At 46.9% G+C, this 15,000-nt stretch overlaps 3 protein-coding genes across 3 annotated transcripts in view; all 3 read left to right on the top strand.

Moving 5' to 3' along the window:
- Nucleotides 1–4,435, top strand: part of LOC135809096 (uncharacterized) — an 8,671-nt gene extending 4,236 nt beyond the window's left edge. The window contains exons 3-6 of the mRNA XM_065322365.1: nt 377–444; nt 1,186–1,309; nt 2,226–2,347; nt 3,460–4,435. Of these exons, the coding sequence (XP_065178437.1) occupies nt 377–444; nt 1,186–1,309; nt 2,226–2,347; nt 3,460–3,649 (504 nt within the window). The 3' untranslated portion in view covers nt 3,650–4,435. The remainder of the gene's footprint in view (nt 1–376; nt 445–1,185; nt 1,310–2,225; nt 2,348–3,459) is intronic.
- A 395-nt stretch (nt 4,436–4,830) lies between these two features.
- On the top strand, nt 4,831–7,827 carry LOC135809094 (uncharacterized). The gene is made up of 2 exons (XM_065322364.1): nt 4,831–4,917; nt 5,484–7,827. The coding sequence occupies exon 2, from the start codon at nt 5,487–5,489 to the stop codon at nt 7,545–7,547; it is 2,061 nt and encodes a 686-aa protein (XP_065178436.1). The 5' UTR covers nt 4,831–4,917; nt 5,484–5,486; the 3' UTR covers nt 7,548–7,827.
- A 1,076-nt stretch (nt 7,828–8,903) lies between these two features.
- The window catches only part of LOC135809098 (cyclin-dependent kinase 12-like), a 16,194-nt gene continuing 10,097 nt past the window's right edge, over nt 8,904–15,000 (top strand). Inside the window, exons 1-4 of the mRNA XM_065322366.1 lie at nt 8,904–9,926; nt 11,274–11,339; nt 12,578–13,627; nt 14,210–14,391. Coding sequence (XP_065178438.1) covers nt 9,623–9,926; nt 11,274–11,339; nt 12,578–13,627; nt 14,210–14,391 — 1,602 coding nt within the window. The 5' untranslated portion in view covers nt 8,904–9,622. The remainder of the gene's footprint in view (nt 9,927–11,273; nt 11,340–12,577; nt 13,628–14,209; nt 14,392–15,000) is intronic.

Genomic DNA, 15,000 nt, shown 5'->3' on the forward strand with positions numbered 1-15,000 from the left:
CTGTTTCTGTATTCGTGTACGCTGCTTTGCATCTTAATGCACCGAGCACTCTTCCGAGCTGCCCCGGTGGTGCTAGGTATCGGGCACTGTAGCTTTCTCTTTGCCGGCATGCGTAGCTCCGGGTGGCATGCCGGTGCATGGGTACTGCAATGCGCTTGCATGCATAGACACAGCTGTTTCCGTGGTGATGTGCTCCACTAACATTGTTGGTCTGAGCCTCTCCGTCTGCATGTGCTCAGGCACTTAGCCAACCACTATTCAGATATTGATCATTTGTATTGCTAACTTGAAGAGGCTGTTGCCAACTACATGTAGCCATGGTAGGTGTTCATCTATAGTTTCTCAAGTTTTTGTCTGGGTTTTTGGTTTTGTGCAGAATGAGTCAGATTTCAACGAGAGAATGGCACAGGATCAGTACAAGACAGAGGTGGCAGTTCTTACTCGGTGAGTCGCCATTCAGGCTTGTACTCAGCTATACATGTACACACTATGTCAGTGTGTTGGTTTGTTTGTTTGTTTGTTTTTACTTAGTTCACCAGATACTAGTACACAGATATTTCTGCCTACTCATCTAACCATATGACTAGACTCTCAGTAAAGGATGAGTGTGCTGGCCTGGCTTCCATAACTTATTGATAATCTTTATCACTGACAAGAGGAGAAACTGTGCGGTAAAAAATGGTTACCGCACAGTTTTTCCTCTTGTTTGCTATCTGCGAAACACTTGTTCTTTATCACTGATATCTTGTTTTCGGGATATGGCTGATGTCCACACATGAAGGGGTTATTAATCCCCAGTGCCAGTGTACACTGGTCACAGAGGACTGGTGTTCCAGATTGCCACATGTTCTTATCGTTCCGGAAGTGATGCAATGTGCAATTGCACTTGTTATGCTTTTTCGAGTAGGGATTTGTTATTTTATGTAATAGAGAAGTTAGGTGGAATGGGCCATCGCGAGCTTGACTGGGCTGGGGTGAACTTGCCAAACACACCGCCGGAATCCCCGGCACATCTAAGCTATCGAATACACCTGTATGCTTTATGCGTGTGTGTGTGTGTGTGTGTGTGTGTGTGTGTGTGTGTGTGTGCGTGTGCGTGTGCACTTATGTGTGTGTGTGTGTGTGTGTGTGTGTGTGTGTGTGTGTGTGTGTGTGTGTGTGGTTGTGTGTTTGTGTGATTGGTAGGTTTCGGCATCCCAATTTGGTGACACTGCTTGGCTATAGCAATGGTGTGCATCGTCACCAGCAGCAATGCTTAGTGTATGAATTCATGCCGAATGGCAGCTTGGAGGATCAGCTCGATCCCAAGGTAACTAACAGACTTGACAGTCCTTAGTTGTTTCATTATTGACATCACAAAGATTCTAGCAATGCACTGTGCCAGACTATGAGTTTAGCCTTCACATGCAGACTCATCATTGTCAGACTCATCATTGTCAGACTCATCATTGTCAGACTCATCATTGTCAGACTCATCATTGTCAGACTCATCATTGTCAGACTCATCATTGTCAGACTCATCATTGTCAGACTCATCATTGTCAGACTCATCATTGTCAGACTCATCATTGTCAGACTCATCATTGTCAGACTCATCATTGTCAGACTCATCATTGTCAGACTCATCATTGTCAGACTCATCATTGTCAGACTCATCATTGTCAGACTCATCATTGTCAGACTCATCATTGTCAGACTCATCATTGTCAGACTCATCATTGTCAGACTCATCATTGTCAGACTCATCATTGTCAGACTCATCATTGTCAGACTCATCATTGTCAGACTCATCATTGTCAGACTCATCATTGTCAGACTCATCATTGTCAGACTCATCATTGTCAGACTCATCATTGTCAGACTCATCATTGTCAGACTCATCATTGTCAGACTCATCATTGTCAGACTCATCATTGTCAGACTCATCATTGTCAGACTCATCATTGTCAGACTCATCATTGTCAGACTCATCATTGTCAGACTCATCATTGTCAGACTCATCATTGTCAGACTCATCATTGTCAGACTCATCATTGTCAGACTCATCATTGTCACGGTGCTTTCTCTTCCCAGTTGACATATGCACAGCAGTTATAAGATTTCACTCTCAGTCTGCTATTACAGTGCCGCTCATTCCCAGCACAGTGATGCTGCACTTGTACATATCCTTCAGCCTGTATACATTATGCTTTTCCATGCTATCATTTTTGCATCTAACATTATAGACTCGCAAGACCATATTGGATTATACGCATCGCTTGAACATCATGTTGGACTCGGCGCGGGGTCTGGTCTTTCTGCACCGAGCTCACATTGATATGCCACTGGTGCATCGAGATGTCAAAAGGTAAGAAGGTTCGAAAGCAATTGATGTAAACAGGCCTGGCGGAACTGGTCCGGTTGGTCAGGCAATGGCTGGGCCAACCTTTTGGCCATCAACGTGTGTTTACTGATGAGGAGTTCATGTGTATACCTCCAATGGCTCTCTATGATGCACAAACTGAATGAAAAGGCTAGGGTATGCCGGGCTGGACCAATCAAACACTTCTCCCGCCGGTCCTGGTACATCATGGAACTGTATGGTACGTTTTATCACCCTACACTGTACTCAAACGTGAGGACACCCATTGCTTTCAAACATGCATCTACTCGTACGCGCATATTTTGTTTGTGTTTGTCACCTGGAGGTCCTGCTTGTGAAGTTTTAGTGCTCCTTTCCACCTGGATAGAAGTACAATAATAAAACAGATGACTGGGCAGGTTTTAAACCAAGGAGCGGTGAATTCTATATGAAATATTCTTGTGGAAAGTGCTATGGGAGACAAGCAGCAGTTTGTGACACATGACTCTGGATAATGAGTCAAATATAGACAGAGAGGGTGGAATCAGAATACACGGCTGAATGTGTGTGTGTTTATGTATGGGTGTTCTGTGAAGGCGTTGATGTGGTGTGTGTGTGTGTGTGTGTGTATGTGTGTGTGAGTGCGTGTGTGTGTGTACGAAAAATATGAAAAATGAAAAATAGGGATTCACTGGCCAGAAAAAGCCACTTCAATCAGCTGTGTGGTGGATACCAGGCTAAAAATTAGTGGCGGTCAATTCATCAGCCTTGCAAGCTGTTGAATGGTGTAATCCCAGCTCAAGTTGCTATGTCTAACATAGCTGTTCGCTATCATCGCTTCCGCGATGGGCACGTCTGAGGTATGCACCAGCGGCGGATCCAGCGATCTCTACGGGGGGGGGGGGGGGGGGGGGGGAGGGGGTTCCAGTTTAGTCAAAACTGAATAGCTGATACATTTATATGCACATGCATTATGGCATCCAGAAGTAGATTGACAAAGTTTAGGGGGTTCCTCGGAACCCCTGGAACCCCTCCTGGATTCGCCCCCGTGCATGTGTGTGCATAATAATGTTTATGTTAATGCATCGGTGCGCATGTGTGTATTTAAAATGATGCAGTGCCAATGTTCTACTGGACGCTCACTTCTGCGCCAAGGTTGGCGACTTTGGTTTAGCAAGGGACATTGACAATGGTGGTGGAAGGACCAGCAAGGTGATGGGCACATCAGGATACATTGCACCCGAATACCTTCATGGCCAGATCACACCCAAGATTGATGTCTATGCATTTGGAGTGGTGAGTTTTTAGCAGCATGATCAAGTCTTGAGGGGAGAAACTAGCGACACGTTGAATTGGACTATTTCGTCATCCCACTCACCCTATATCTCCACGGTGTTCTCTCGGCTGAACAACTTCACTTGCACATCACCACCATAGTGAGAACAATTCGGTTGCGATTTTCATATTGTCAGGCCCTCCCCACAGCGGGTTTAGGTCAATAGAGCTAGCTTATCCGCAATGGCAGTGGTAGGAACTGGCTGGTGTTACATCATTTTTTACATGCCGTGATACACAGGGTCACGTATTGAAACTGGCACAATTGCCTATGTTCTAAATAGATGCCAGTATGGCATGCTCTGACTGAGGACCTGATACGAGATGTCAGAGGAGATAACATGGATCCAAAAAAGCTACGGTGTATGATTGTCAGATATTCCCATTTTGAACTTCACTCGCTGCACCATTATTCATTATTGATGTGATGACATAATGTTAGTGCTAGACAATGCAGGCAGGTGCTCACCTTGAATGCAGAGTACGTTTAACTGGATCCCCTACGCTGCTATGTTGCAGTGCAAGGCTTGCACCAAGAACATCATGTGACTCGTGACCAGTACCCTGGAGACAACATGCAATGTTGCTCAATGAAATCCAGTCACATCCTCAAGTTTGCGCCTTACACCATTTCGCAGGCCAGTCACGGTTCGCAGGTCTAGGGCTGCGCAACGCCCGGCTCCTACTTGGATAATGCGACTGGATTTCATTGAGCAGCGCTGTACTCATCGGGAATAGCTTGTTATGCTAATAAACACTGAAATCTACTCCATAGTAGCAGAGGGGCGGGGGTGGGCGTCGGCAGGTGTGGACTGGCTACAAGTAGTTGTATATAGTACATTTGAGATGGTGACGTGGGCATGCATAGAGTAAACGTGGAAAGACTGGGCAGTAAGGCAGGGGATTAGCAAAGTGTGGCATAACCCTCCCCTCTACTGACGTATCAGGAGACACATCTGAATATGTCATCACGGGAACGTTCTTCAAGTATTAGTTTGTTTGGAAAATCTGATGGATGATGCCTCGCAGCAGCCTCCTCATTCCAAGATCATTCGACTCCGTGAGTTTGCCAGAGAAAGACATCTCATTGCTGACTTCCTGGCATTATTTGATTGACATTAAAAAATTATTATCTTTGAGTAAACCGTTTTCCACTTATGCTTTGACCTCCGATAGGTGATCCTGAAGTCATCACAAGTTTGTCATCCTACGACAATAGCAGAAAGAATGCAGCAAGTCTGGTAGGTTAGAGTGGCGTGCGCGCACGTGTGTGTGTGTGTGTGTGTGTGTGTGTGTGTGTGCGTGTGTGTGGTCTGTGTGTGTGTGTGTATGTGTGTGCGTGTGTGCGTATGTACCAAGTCGCACTAGCTCCGCTTCTATGGGAACTCTGTCGAGAATTGTTCCTGATCAGCACAAGTTTGCTACTCCATTTCTCGTGCACTTCAAACTGCTATATTCAGTATTTTAGGATAAATAGGAGGGGGGGGGGGGGGGGGGGGAGGGGAGGCGGGCATTCACGACAAATGTTTGTGGAGACGTTTGACGCATAAGATAAAAGTCAATATGACAGCCTTCCACACAGGCCCTGACATTGGTTTTGGCAATAACGCAGCAATTGGTATCCCTGGTGGAAGGGTTGTCGGTGACACGTTTGAGTACTGTGTATTGGCAATGCATGTATTTGTGTTGGGTATGGCTGGTGGTGGTGGTGCTGGTGGTTGTGGTGGTGGTGGTGGTGGTGCTGCTGCTGCTGCTTTCATATCAACTGTCTGTTTGCGATTATCCTGTTTTGATTCGTGATTTGCAGATAATGTACACCCGAGAGAAGGTTGGCGGTGTTCGCAATGCTCACCGAATGAAAGATGAGATATCGTGGGCTGGTAGCGTGGCAGAGGACTTGGCCAGGTTGGCGTCCCTGTGTCTGCAAGTGCAGCCGGAGCGGCGCCCAGTCATGGAAGAAGTTTTAGATTGTGTGGATGAAGTCAAGGCAATTGCAGCCGGTCACAAGCCCAAGAACTCGATCCTAGCTCGACTCATACAGGCGTCGCAACAAAAGGTTCCACGTGCTGCCAGACCCAATGCATTTGATGAAGAAGAGGAGGCGAAATCTACCACAGTGTCGAAACCGGTGGAAGACCGCAACGAACATGGTAATCTTGTCTTGCCTAGTCGAACTAGACCCGGAAAGCAGCAAGCAGCTCACGGACAGCATGATAATCAACCGCAACAGCCTCAGGCGCAAGCCCAAAAGCCGAATCAGCACCAGCAAATGCGCCAAGCACAACCTATGCCGAAACCTAGACAGGCCGCCCAACCAGTTGCGGACGATGCAGTGCCTCAAGAAGCCGCTGATGCTCCAAACCGACCTGGCCCGCAGTATCAGCAACAGCACCAGCATGCGAATCCACCACATCAACAACATGCCCTTGTCCAGCCACAGCAGAAGCAGCAGCTGCAGCAGCAGCCACAGCAACCGCCTCAATCACCTCATTTTCAACAACAAGGACATCCTCATCATGACAACCAGCAAATGCCACAGCAACCTCACCAACAGCAACAACAGCAGCTGGCCGCCCAGACTTTGAGTGATGAGCACCGATCGCGTTTGCCAAAGTCTATTGACGATGGTATTGATGCTGACGACGATACAAGGGAGCCGAACAAACGGCCACAACAGCCCCAGCAAGCTACCCAAGATGATGACTGTCAACCCCTGTCTTTGAACAACAAGCCCAGTGCCTCATTTGGTGATGCCTTGTCGGACAGTTTGAACAACAGCCGGCACCCTATAGGTGTTCAAAGGATGGGAGCCATACCTGCTAGTCGACCTAGTGATCATGCTCAGGCGCTGAGCCGAATGACTGCAGGTGAATGTTTCCCCAGCATTGAATCCAGCACAGCTGCTACAGGATCAGCAGCCGCAGGCGGTTTGCATGAAAGTGACATAAATCCACAAGCTTTGATCAGGCCATCAGTAGCACCTATTGGTGCAGCAGCATCACCACTGGCGCAGCGTAGGTTTGGAGAAAGAAGCGGGGGACCGGAAGGCAATCTTGTTGCCAACACCCAACAGCCAGAAAATCATGCAACGCCTGACGCAATTGGACCTGGTCGGAAATTTCGCGAAGAGCTCAAGACACATGACTTGTATCGTGTAGGAGATGAAGATGAAAGCTTACTGCTATCTACAGAGAGTGACAGTACACCATCAGTAATAAGGAGCGATGATTTGCCTATACCTCACCAAGTCAGTGAGAGCTGCAGCGAGGATACTATGTCTTCAACACCATTAGTCACTGGAGGATCAAGCTATGATCGACTTGTTGATTCTCGGCCGGGTGCAAACATTCGTCGCTCCGATGCCACTCAGCATGGTGACTACAGTGCTGGAGTTTTGGAACCGCCACATCATCAACATCACAGACACAACCCACATCACCAACGCCAGCCTGTGGCGGCCGGGTACAACAGTCAACATGCTGAATCGAGTGCTGCAACACCAAGTGTTGTCGGTAGCCTTTACAGTGTGGGTCCATTCAGTGATCCTATAAATCAACTTACTCCGCGGCTGCCTATGATGCAGCCAAGATCACAACTGCCACCACAACCACAGGCAAACTGCAGCCACGGGCACAACCACGGCCGCAACAGCACCAGCACCAGCAGCATCAGCAGCACCAACAGCACCAGCAATCTCAGATACCACAAGGAGCAGAGCAGCATCTCATTGCTCAGCCAGTCAGTGAGAGTCAAGGTAGTCCGTATGACATCTACAATCAACAGGTGCAGCAGCAAATGCCACCGCACTCCCAATTTGATACAGTGCGTTATCATTGATAGTTTTGATAGTCAGGCCGATTCAGTTGTGTAGTATATTGAGTGGCTATGCACATTGCACCGCTGATCAGGATGTAGCTGCAACTTTACAACGCCGCTGTAAGACATGATTGTAGAACCGGCTTCAAAAATGAAACTGCAATTTGATCACCCATTTTAAACTCTTCAATAATCTGTTTCCTCATTTGTCCAATATACACAACAGCTATTTGCTCGGGGACAGCTTAATTTATAGTAGATGCACCTTGTTATTCTGCACAGGACTGATATGCCGGCGGGTGTTATGTGTAATAGTACAATCATGACTAACTGAAGAGAGAGGAGAAAGAGAGAGAGAGAGAGAGAGAGAGAGAGAGAGAGAGAGAGAGAGAGAGAGAGAGAGAGAGAGAGAGAGAGAGAGAGAGAGAGAGAGAGAGAGAGAGAGAGAGAGAGAGAGAGAGAGAGAGAGAGAGAGAGAGAGAGAGAGAGAGAGGAGAGAGAGAGAGAGAAGAGAGAGAGAAAGAGAGAGAGAGAGAGAAAGAGAGAGAGAGAGAGAGAGAGAGAGAGAGAGAGAGAGAGAGAGAGGAGAGAGAGAGAGAGAGAGAGAGAGAGAGAGAGAGAGAGAGAGCGAGAAGAGAGAGAGAGAGAGAGAGAGCGAGAGAGAGAGAGAGAGAGAGAGAGAGAAGAGAGAGAGAAGCGAGCGAGAGAGAGAGAGAAGCGCGCGCGGAGAGAGAAGAGAGAGAGAGAGAGAGAGAGAGAGAGAGAGAGAGAGAGAGAGAGAGAAAGAGAGCTTGAAAGTACATGTATACTCGTGGATAACTAACGTTACTTGCTTTCGAAAATTTTGCTGAATTAAGGCTGAATTGAGTGTGTTGTGGGGTCGTGTTCGTTTCATGAACTCCCTTGTTGAGCTGAGAGTACAATCTGACTGAAACTAGCCTGTCTTTCTTCCCAACCACACTACAATCATGATCACTACATCAGTCCCATCATGTCAGTACAATAATAATGACTGTTAAGGCTGAATTGAGTGTGTTGTGGGGTCGTGTTCGTTTCATGAACTCCCTTGTTGAGCTGAGAGTACAATCTGACTGAAACTAGCCTGTCTTTCTTCCCAACCACACTACAATCATGATCACTACATCAGTCCCATCATGTCAGTACAATAATAATGACTGTTAAGGCTGAATTGAGTGTGTTGTGGGGTCGTGTTCGTTTCATGAACTCCCTTGTTGAGCTGAGAGTACAATCTGACTGAAACTAGCCTGTCTTTCTTCCCAACCACACTACAATCATGATCACTACATCAGTCCATCATGTCAGTACAATAATAATGACTGTGGATGACTACATGAATCATGATTGAACGCACATCATACTGTACACACATGACTGCTGTTACTCAGCGAGCTAGATACTGGTAGCTTGTCAATCCCCTCCCTGACCCCGGAGAGATGGCTTGTATTGTAGCCCACAGAACGTCGATGATGCATTCATTGTTCATGACCCCAAACTCTGCAAACGGGATTTGTTCGGTACTGTGTGATCTACACTGCCTATTACTAGTATATTAGGCTACAGTCAGTACAGGAAATAATGTCACAGTCACACTCACAGTGTACTCATTTGCCATGTTTTGGGTGTTTTCGTCGTGAAGAGAACTGACATGCTGCTTTCCTCAACTCATTCTATCCTGTTACTAATACTAGAATCTGGTTGATAGTCGTTCTCTAGCTCTGCTTGAATTTTTCTGTGATGTAACGGGGACATTTTGAAGGATAGCTGAAAGTTTTGCCCACACCGGGAGAGCCCTGGCCCTGTCGTGCTGCTAGCTGCAGAGCGCGTAAATACGAAATAATTGTCTAGAAGTAATGCCAATCGTCCACAGCTCCCATGCACTCTTGGTGACACGCTAGTTCATTGTGGAAAGAAGTCACGTTCACTGGCTTGGTTTCTTGCAAGCACCAGCGAATGGCAGCGATTACACGTTGTGTTTTTGCAAAGGAGAGTATACGAATGACGCAGAAGTCTCTCAGTTTGTTACCTGGTGTCGTGCGTCGCTCAGCAAGCTTTGACTAGCCTGAAACTGAGATTCTAATTGAAAGTGTCTTTCTTGAGTAAAAGAAGATCATGATGCCTAGTTCTATATCTGTGGATGTCAAGCTGCGAGACTTGCCATACTCCGTCAGGGGCAGCCTAGCACGCTGTTTGGATCGACACGCTAAGAACGACTGGAGAGCGTTATCCAGCAAGCTGTACCTGGCTGATGCTACAGTTCGGAGGATGGAGCTTGGCATGATGAGTGGCTCCAGTCCAACCATCTCCTTGCTGAAAGAATATGAGAAATTGAACCCAACTGCACCGGTCAGCCAGTTGTTCATTATACTTGGCCAGATAGAGCAAGGCGAAGGAATGCTCATATTGGCGGAATATGGTGCGTGTGTGTAAGAACATTATTTTTATGGGTGTACGGGGGGGGGGGGGGGCATCTTTAAAAATAAAATAGAATTTAAAAAAGGGTTTGCTACTCAGCATTGGAAAGGTGACTTTGGTTGCTCTGTTCCTTCTTCGTGTTATGAGCGGGCACATTGTTCTCTTTTTTGCATTGCTAGCTTTCTTGCCACTTTTCATGGTGTAGCAAATCATGTAGGTTAGATTAGCGGAACGTAGCCCCAGTGAAGGAGAACAAAGAAACGTTTAGTTTGACCATGCACCAAGCGTCTGACCATGATCCAATTGCAACACATCGGAGTAGAAGTGTAGGGTACATGCTCAGTCGTCAGTATCCCAAACTAGCCGTGGCGGTCATTCTATTCGGTCAGTATCCCAAACTAGCCGTGGCGGTCATTCTATTCGGTCAGTATCCCAAAACTAGCCGTGGCGGTCATTCTATTCGGTCAGTATCCCAAACTAGCCGTGGCGGTCATTCTATTCGGTCAGTATCCCAAACTAGCCGTGGCGGTCATTCTATTCGGTCAGTTCAAAGTCGTACTAACATCACTGTGTTGCCACAAGCATGGCCACAAAAACACACACATGTAGCTAGACGGATAGGTGTCAGGGCTGGGAGCAGTGCTGATCTTTTCTTGACGCACATTTGCAGATTTACCCTTACCGTGTTTGCTTCGGACGCTAAGTAGCCTGTACTGTAGTGGAAGATCAGCTAAGGATATCTCCACCCCACAAGAAGGGCCAGAGTCTGTAATAGGTGTTTCAGAGCACTAGTACATGCCTTTTTTTCTTCTTTTTTTTTACAATGCCCAACTACTTCAAGTAGGTTGAACTCATTTGGGCTTAAAACGACTTGGTTATGCATTATAAATATTTTTGATCACACTTGTGTATTCCACATTTGCAAAAAATTATGTGAAATGTGCCTTGAGTGGCTCGAATCTTGCTGGGGGGGGGGGGGGGGGGGGGATCATTCTCTGTCAAGTAACAGCTGGTCTATTTAGCAGATTCTATTGCACTTGAAAGGTCTCAAGGCTCCCTGTATTTGGCGTATGGCCTCCAGGGACTGATTCCTTACTTTGAGTAAAACCGGCTCGTCCACAATACTAGTACAAAATGCATACACATGTGCTTTAACAGCATGTCACTTTGTGTGAACATAGCCCCTAGTGTCGGAAAATGAAACCGTACCTATGACATGCAAGATCATCTGACCAGCACAATCCTGTTTTCGCATGTTGGGTTATGTTGCACATTGAACTATCTCTGTGATTGGCTTGAATTGATCTCTCGTTCTTTCGGTCGCTCGTTTTTGTCATGGTTTGCACAGTATCTGCGACCTTGCATCAATTGATTCCAGAACATTTCCGACATAGGTTACCTCCACAACCTCGCAGTAAGTGCACACACTTCTGCCATGTTCCTTATTGCATTTCTTGCTTTTGTTCATTCCATTTTGTCTGTCTTTCATCATGTGCGTATGTGGGTACATGTTATACCAATATCCACGTGTTTACTGTGTTACTTTGGACTGTACAATCATAATATTATCATAGTACAAATTACGAATGATGCAGATTTCGAAGCCTATGGAGAACAAAGAAGGGCAACTATAAGAGTTTTTCATAACTCTGAGGGACTGAAAAACTCTGAGGGACTGAAAAACTCTGAGGGACTGAAAAACTCTGAGGGACTGAAAAACTCTGAGGGACTGAGAAACTCTGAGGGACTGAAAAATTCTGAGGGACTGAAAAACTCTGAGGGACTGAAAAACTCTGAGGGACTGAAAAGCTCTGAGGGACTGAAAAACTCTGAAGGACTGAAAAACTCTGAGGGACTGAAAAGCTCTGAGGGACTGAAAAGCTCTGAGGGACTGAAAAACTCTGAAGGACTGAAGAGCTCTGAGGGACTGAAAAGCTCTGAGGGACTGGAAAACTCTGAGGGACTGAAAAACTCCGAGGGACTGAAAAACTCTGAGGGACTGAAAAGCTCTGAGGGACTGAAAAGCTCTGAGGGGCTGAAAAACTCTGAGGGACTGAAAAACTCTGAGGGACTGAAAAGCTCTGAGGGACTGAAAAGCTCTGAGGGACTGAAAAACTCTGAGGGACTGGAAAACTCTGAGGGACTGGAAAACTCTGAGGGACTGAAAAACTCTGAGGGACTGAAAAACTCTGAGGGACTGAAAACTCTGAGGGACTGAAAAACTGTGAGGGACTGAAAAGCTTCGAGGGACTGAAAAACTCTCAGGGACTGAAAAACTCTGAGGGACTGAAAGAGTACCGTAATTCCCCGAATGTAAGTCTCACCTTTTCACACTTAACTCCAGGGCCAACAAAGGAGGTGCGACTTATAATCGAGCATGACTTACTACTGAAGTGAAAACGATAATGACATGGACCTGGAAATGGACCTGGAAATGGGGCCGGGTGCGACTTACAATCGAGTGCGACCTATAATCGGAGAAATACCGTATCAATGATTGCTTTCCGAGTATGTTGTTGCCTTGCTGAACCGCGTATTTATGTGCAGCAAGATACTAGTCTAGTAATGCGAAGATGTCACTCCACACTGTGACAGGCCCACACATCATTAACTGTTGGAAACGCTTGATTGGTGATGTTTGCTTTGAACCAGGGCAAGGCTCAGGACATAGGCACCCTAAGCTGGACCGGCACGTTCATCGTGAGCAGTTTGCACAGACTGCCCAGACTGCCCAGAACATTGGACAAACACAGCAGGCCAAGATCACGGCCAGTGGTCCTCGCAAACAAGTGGAAGAACACCCTGCTGCTGAGGGTAATGGGTCAAGCGGCTGCACTGGTTCTTGGCCCGGCGCGGTTACCTCCCCACACCCAGAGACCGGTGATGGGTATAGTGGGATGGCAGAGCAAGATGGTTGCAGTGCTAGTGATACGGACGTCTATCTTACAGAACAGGCTAGTGCCAGCCTTTCCGAGTATCCAGAGCATCCGTATGAATCTGAAGTATCTTCTGCCGAGGATCAGCATGGACTTGAGATGGGTCCAACACGAGTTGATCTACGCGGTAGCTGTAGTCCAGCAGAGAACGGATCTATGCAATCGCTTCGGGATCTAACAAACCAACGAAAGGAAAGACTGTGGCAGAAAGCAAGACCAGCAGCTACGTATGCAGGCAGTGTGAAGAGCGACACACTGATAATGCCCCCTCTGCCTGCGACTGGATCGATAGCGCACCAACCTCATGTAGCGACAGGAGCAGCAGCATCGTATTCTGTGGCAGAAAACCAGCACAGTGCTGATGTCACCCGCCATCAGTCGATGGTAGGAAGTTCAAACGGCCAACCAGCACATGGTATGGCTATGTCTAGTGTTACATATACTGCTCCCAGGGTGAATGCCAGTAGTGTACACGCTACGGAAAGCGCTTGGCATGCCACTGGTTCAAGTCATCAAACTGTGACGTCCTCTCAAGGAAAGATTCCTGACTTGGACAAGTTAGTATTTCCGCCCATACCTCACCCTATGATGAATTCAGTAAATGCAGGTATGCCGCCGGGTGACGATCCAGCACCAAGTACACCGCCTTGTCGTGATCTAACACCAACTAAGCTACCCGGTCATGATCCAAAGCCAAGTGAACCACCTCAACCTACCGCGCCAGACAGGAATCGCTTCAGTACAGTTCCGGATGAACGGGAGAGAGGTAGGTGTTTTAGATCATGGCATAGTCGGCATTCGCTCTTTTCCATTCTCCTTCAGAATAGAACTGTTGACTTCTCCTTTACGGAGGTTTTTCATGGGTACATACAGTGAGTAGCGGTGATCACTGTTTTGAAGTGTTTTTGCTCCACTGAACCAAGATTCTTGAGCGTAACTCCTTGGAATGTGATTTTGAAAAAAGTCACGGAGTTTTGATTTCTGGAGGAAGTCGTACAATGGAAAAAGCCGCTCTACTTGAGTACAGTTTTAGAAGTATGGTTGCAAGCCTAGGTTACACAGTAGGTTGCTTGGTGGTCATGCCCTAGCATTTGGACTCAGATGCCTCCGCCATTTTCTTAATCCTATGTATGGAGTGTCACTGGCAAAAGTATCCAGGATCATGTGTCTGTGGCTAGTAGTAGATATGGAAGTGCTGAGCCACTAACGGTTTTACCTCATACTAGGTTAGACATACCAAGCATGTGTTTGTAACATGGTGTACTTTGATGTACCGGCATAGGTATGCATGGTGGACTGCCACTGAATTGACTGTGTTTGTATGCTGAATTGTTGCTGTCAACTGCAGAGCCGTCACCTATTGGTGCACAGCAAATGACAAGTTGGCCTTATGCTGATCTCTATAAACTGACCAAAGGTTTTGACTCGAAGAATTCTGAGTTTGTCCTGGGACAAGGCGGATTTGGGACGGTGTATAAGGTCTATCTTCATGGACATCATTGTGCAGTCAAGAGGCTTTGCCTGCAGGCGGTGAGTTAAAACTCACCACCGCTGCTTGTGTGTATGTGTGTGTGTGTGTGGCTTTTTAAGCCACTTCAATCAGCTGTGTGGTGGATACCAGGCTAGAAAATAGTGGCGGTCAATTCATCAGCCTTGCAAGCTGTTGAATGCTGTAATCCCAGCACAAGTTGCTATGTCTAACATAGCTGTTCGCTATCATCGCTTCCGCGATGGGCATGTCTGAGGTCTGAGGTGTGTGTGTGTGTGTGTGCGTGCGTGCGTGCGTGCGTGCGTGTGTGTATGATTATTATACAGTCATTCCAGAACTAAGCCGGGAACGTTCGATTGTACAAATCCATGAGCCCCGAATCCGGATTCGCCAAATTTGGACCTGTTTGTTTGTAAGAATCTGGATCTCGGTCGCACGGATCCGGGTCCAACCAACCCACCTCCCAGAGCCGGATTCGACGGATTCATTTGCATCGTATCTACTTAAATCTCGAAATATGCGTACACTAGGTCAAGAGTTCGCCACAATGCGTACAGATACATCGAAAAAGTACGGGATGAGCTGTAGCAACTCGGTTGCTAAGGTCTTGTAACGGATTATCAGTTGTGCACATTCGATTGTATACGTCT

This window comes from Sycon ciliatum, chromosome 2 (genome assembly GCF_964019385.1).
Source record: "Sycon ciliatum chromosome 2, ocSycCili1.1, whole genome shotgun sequence".
Classification (NCBI taxonomy): Eukaryota; Metazoa; Porifera; class Calcarea; order Leucosolenida; family Sycettidae; genus Sycon; species Sycon ciliatum.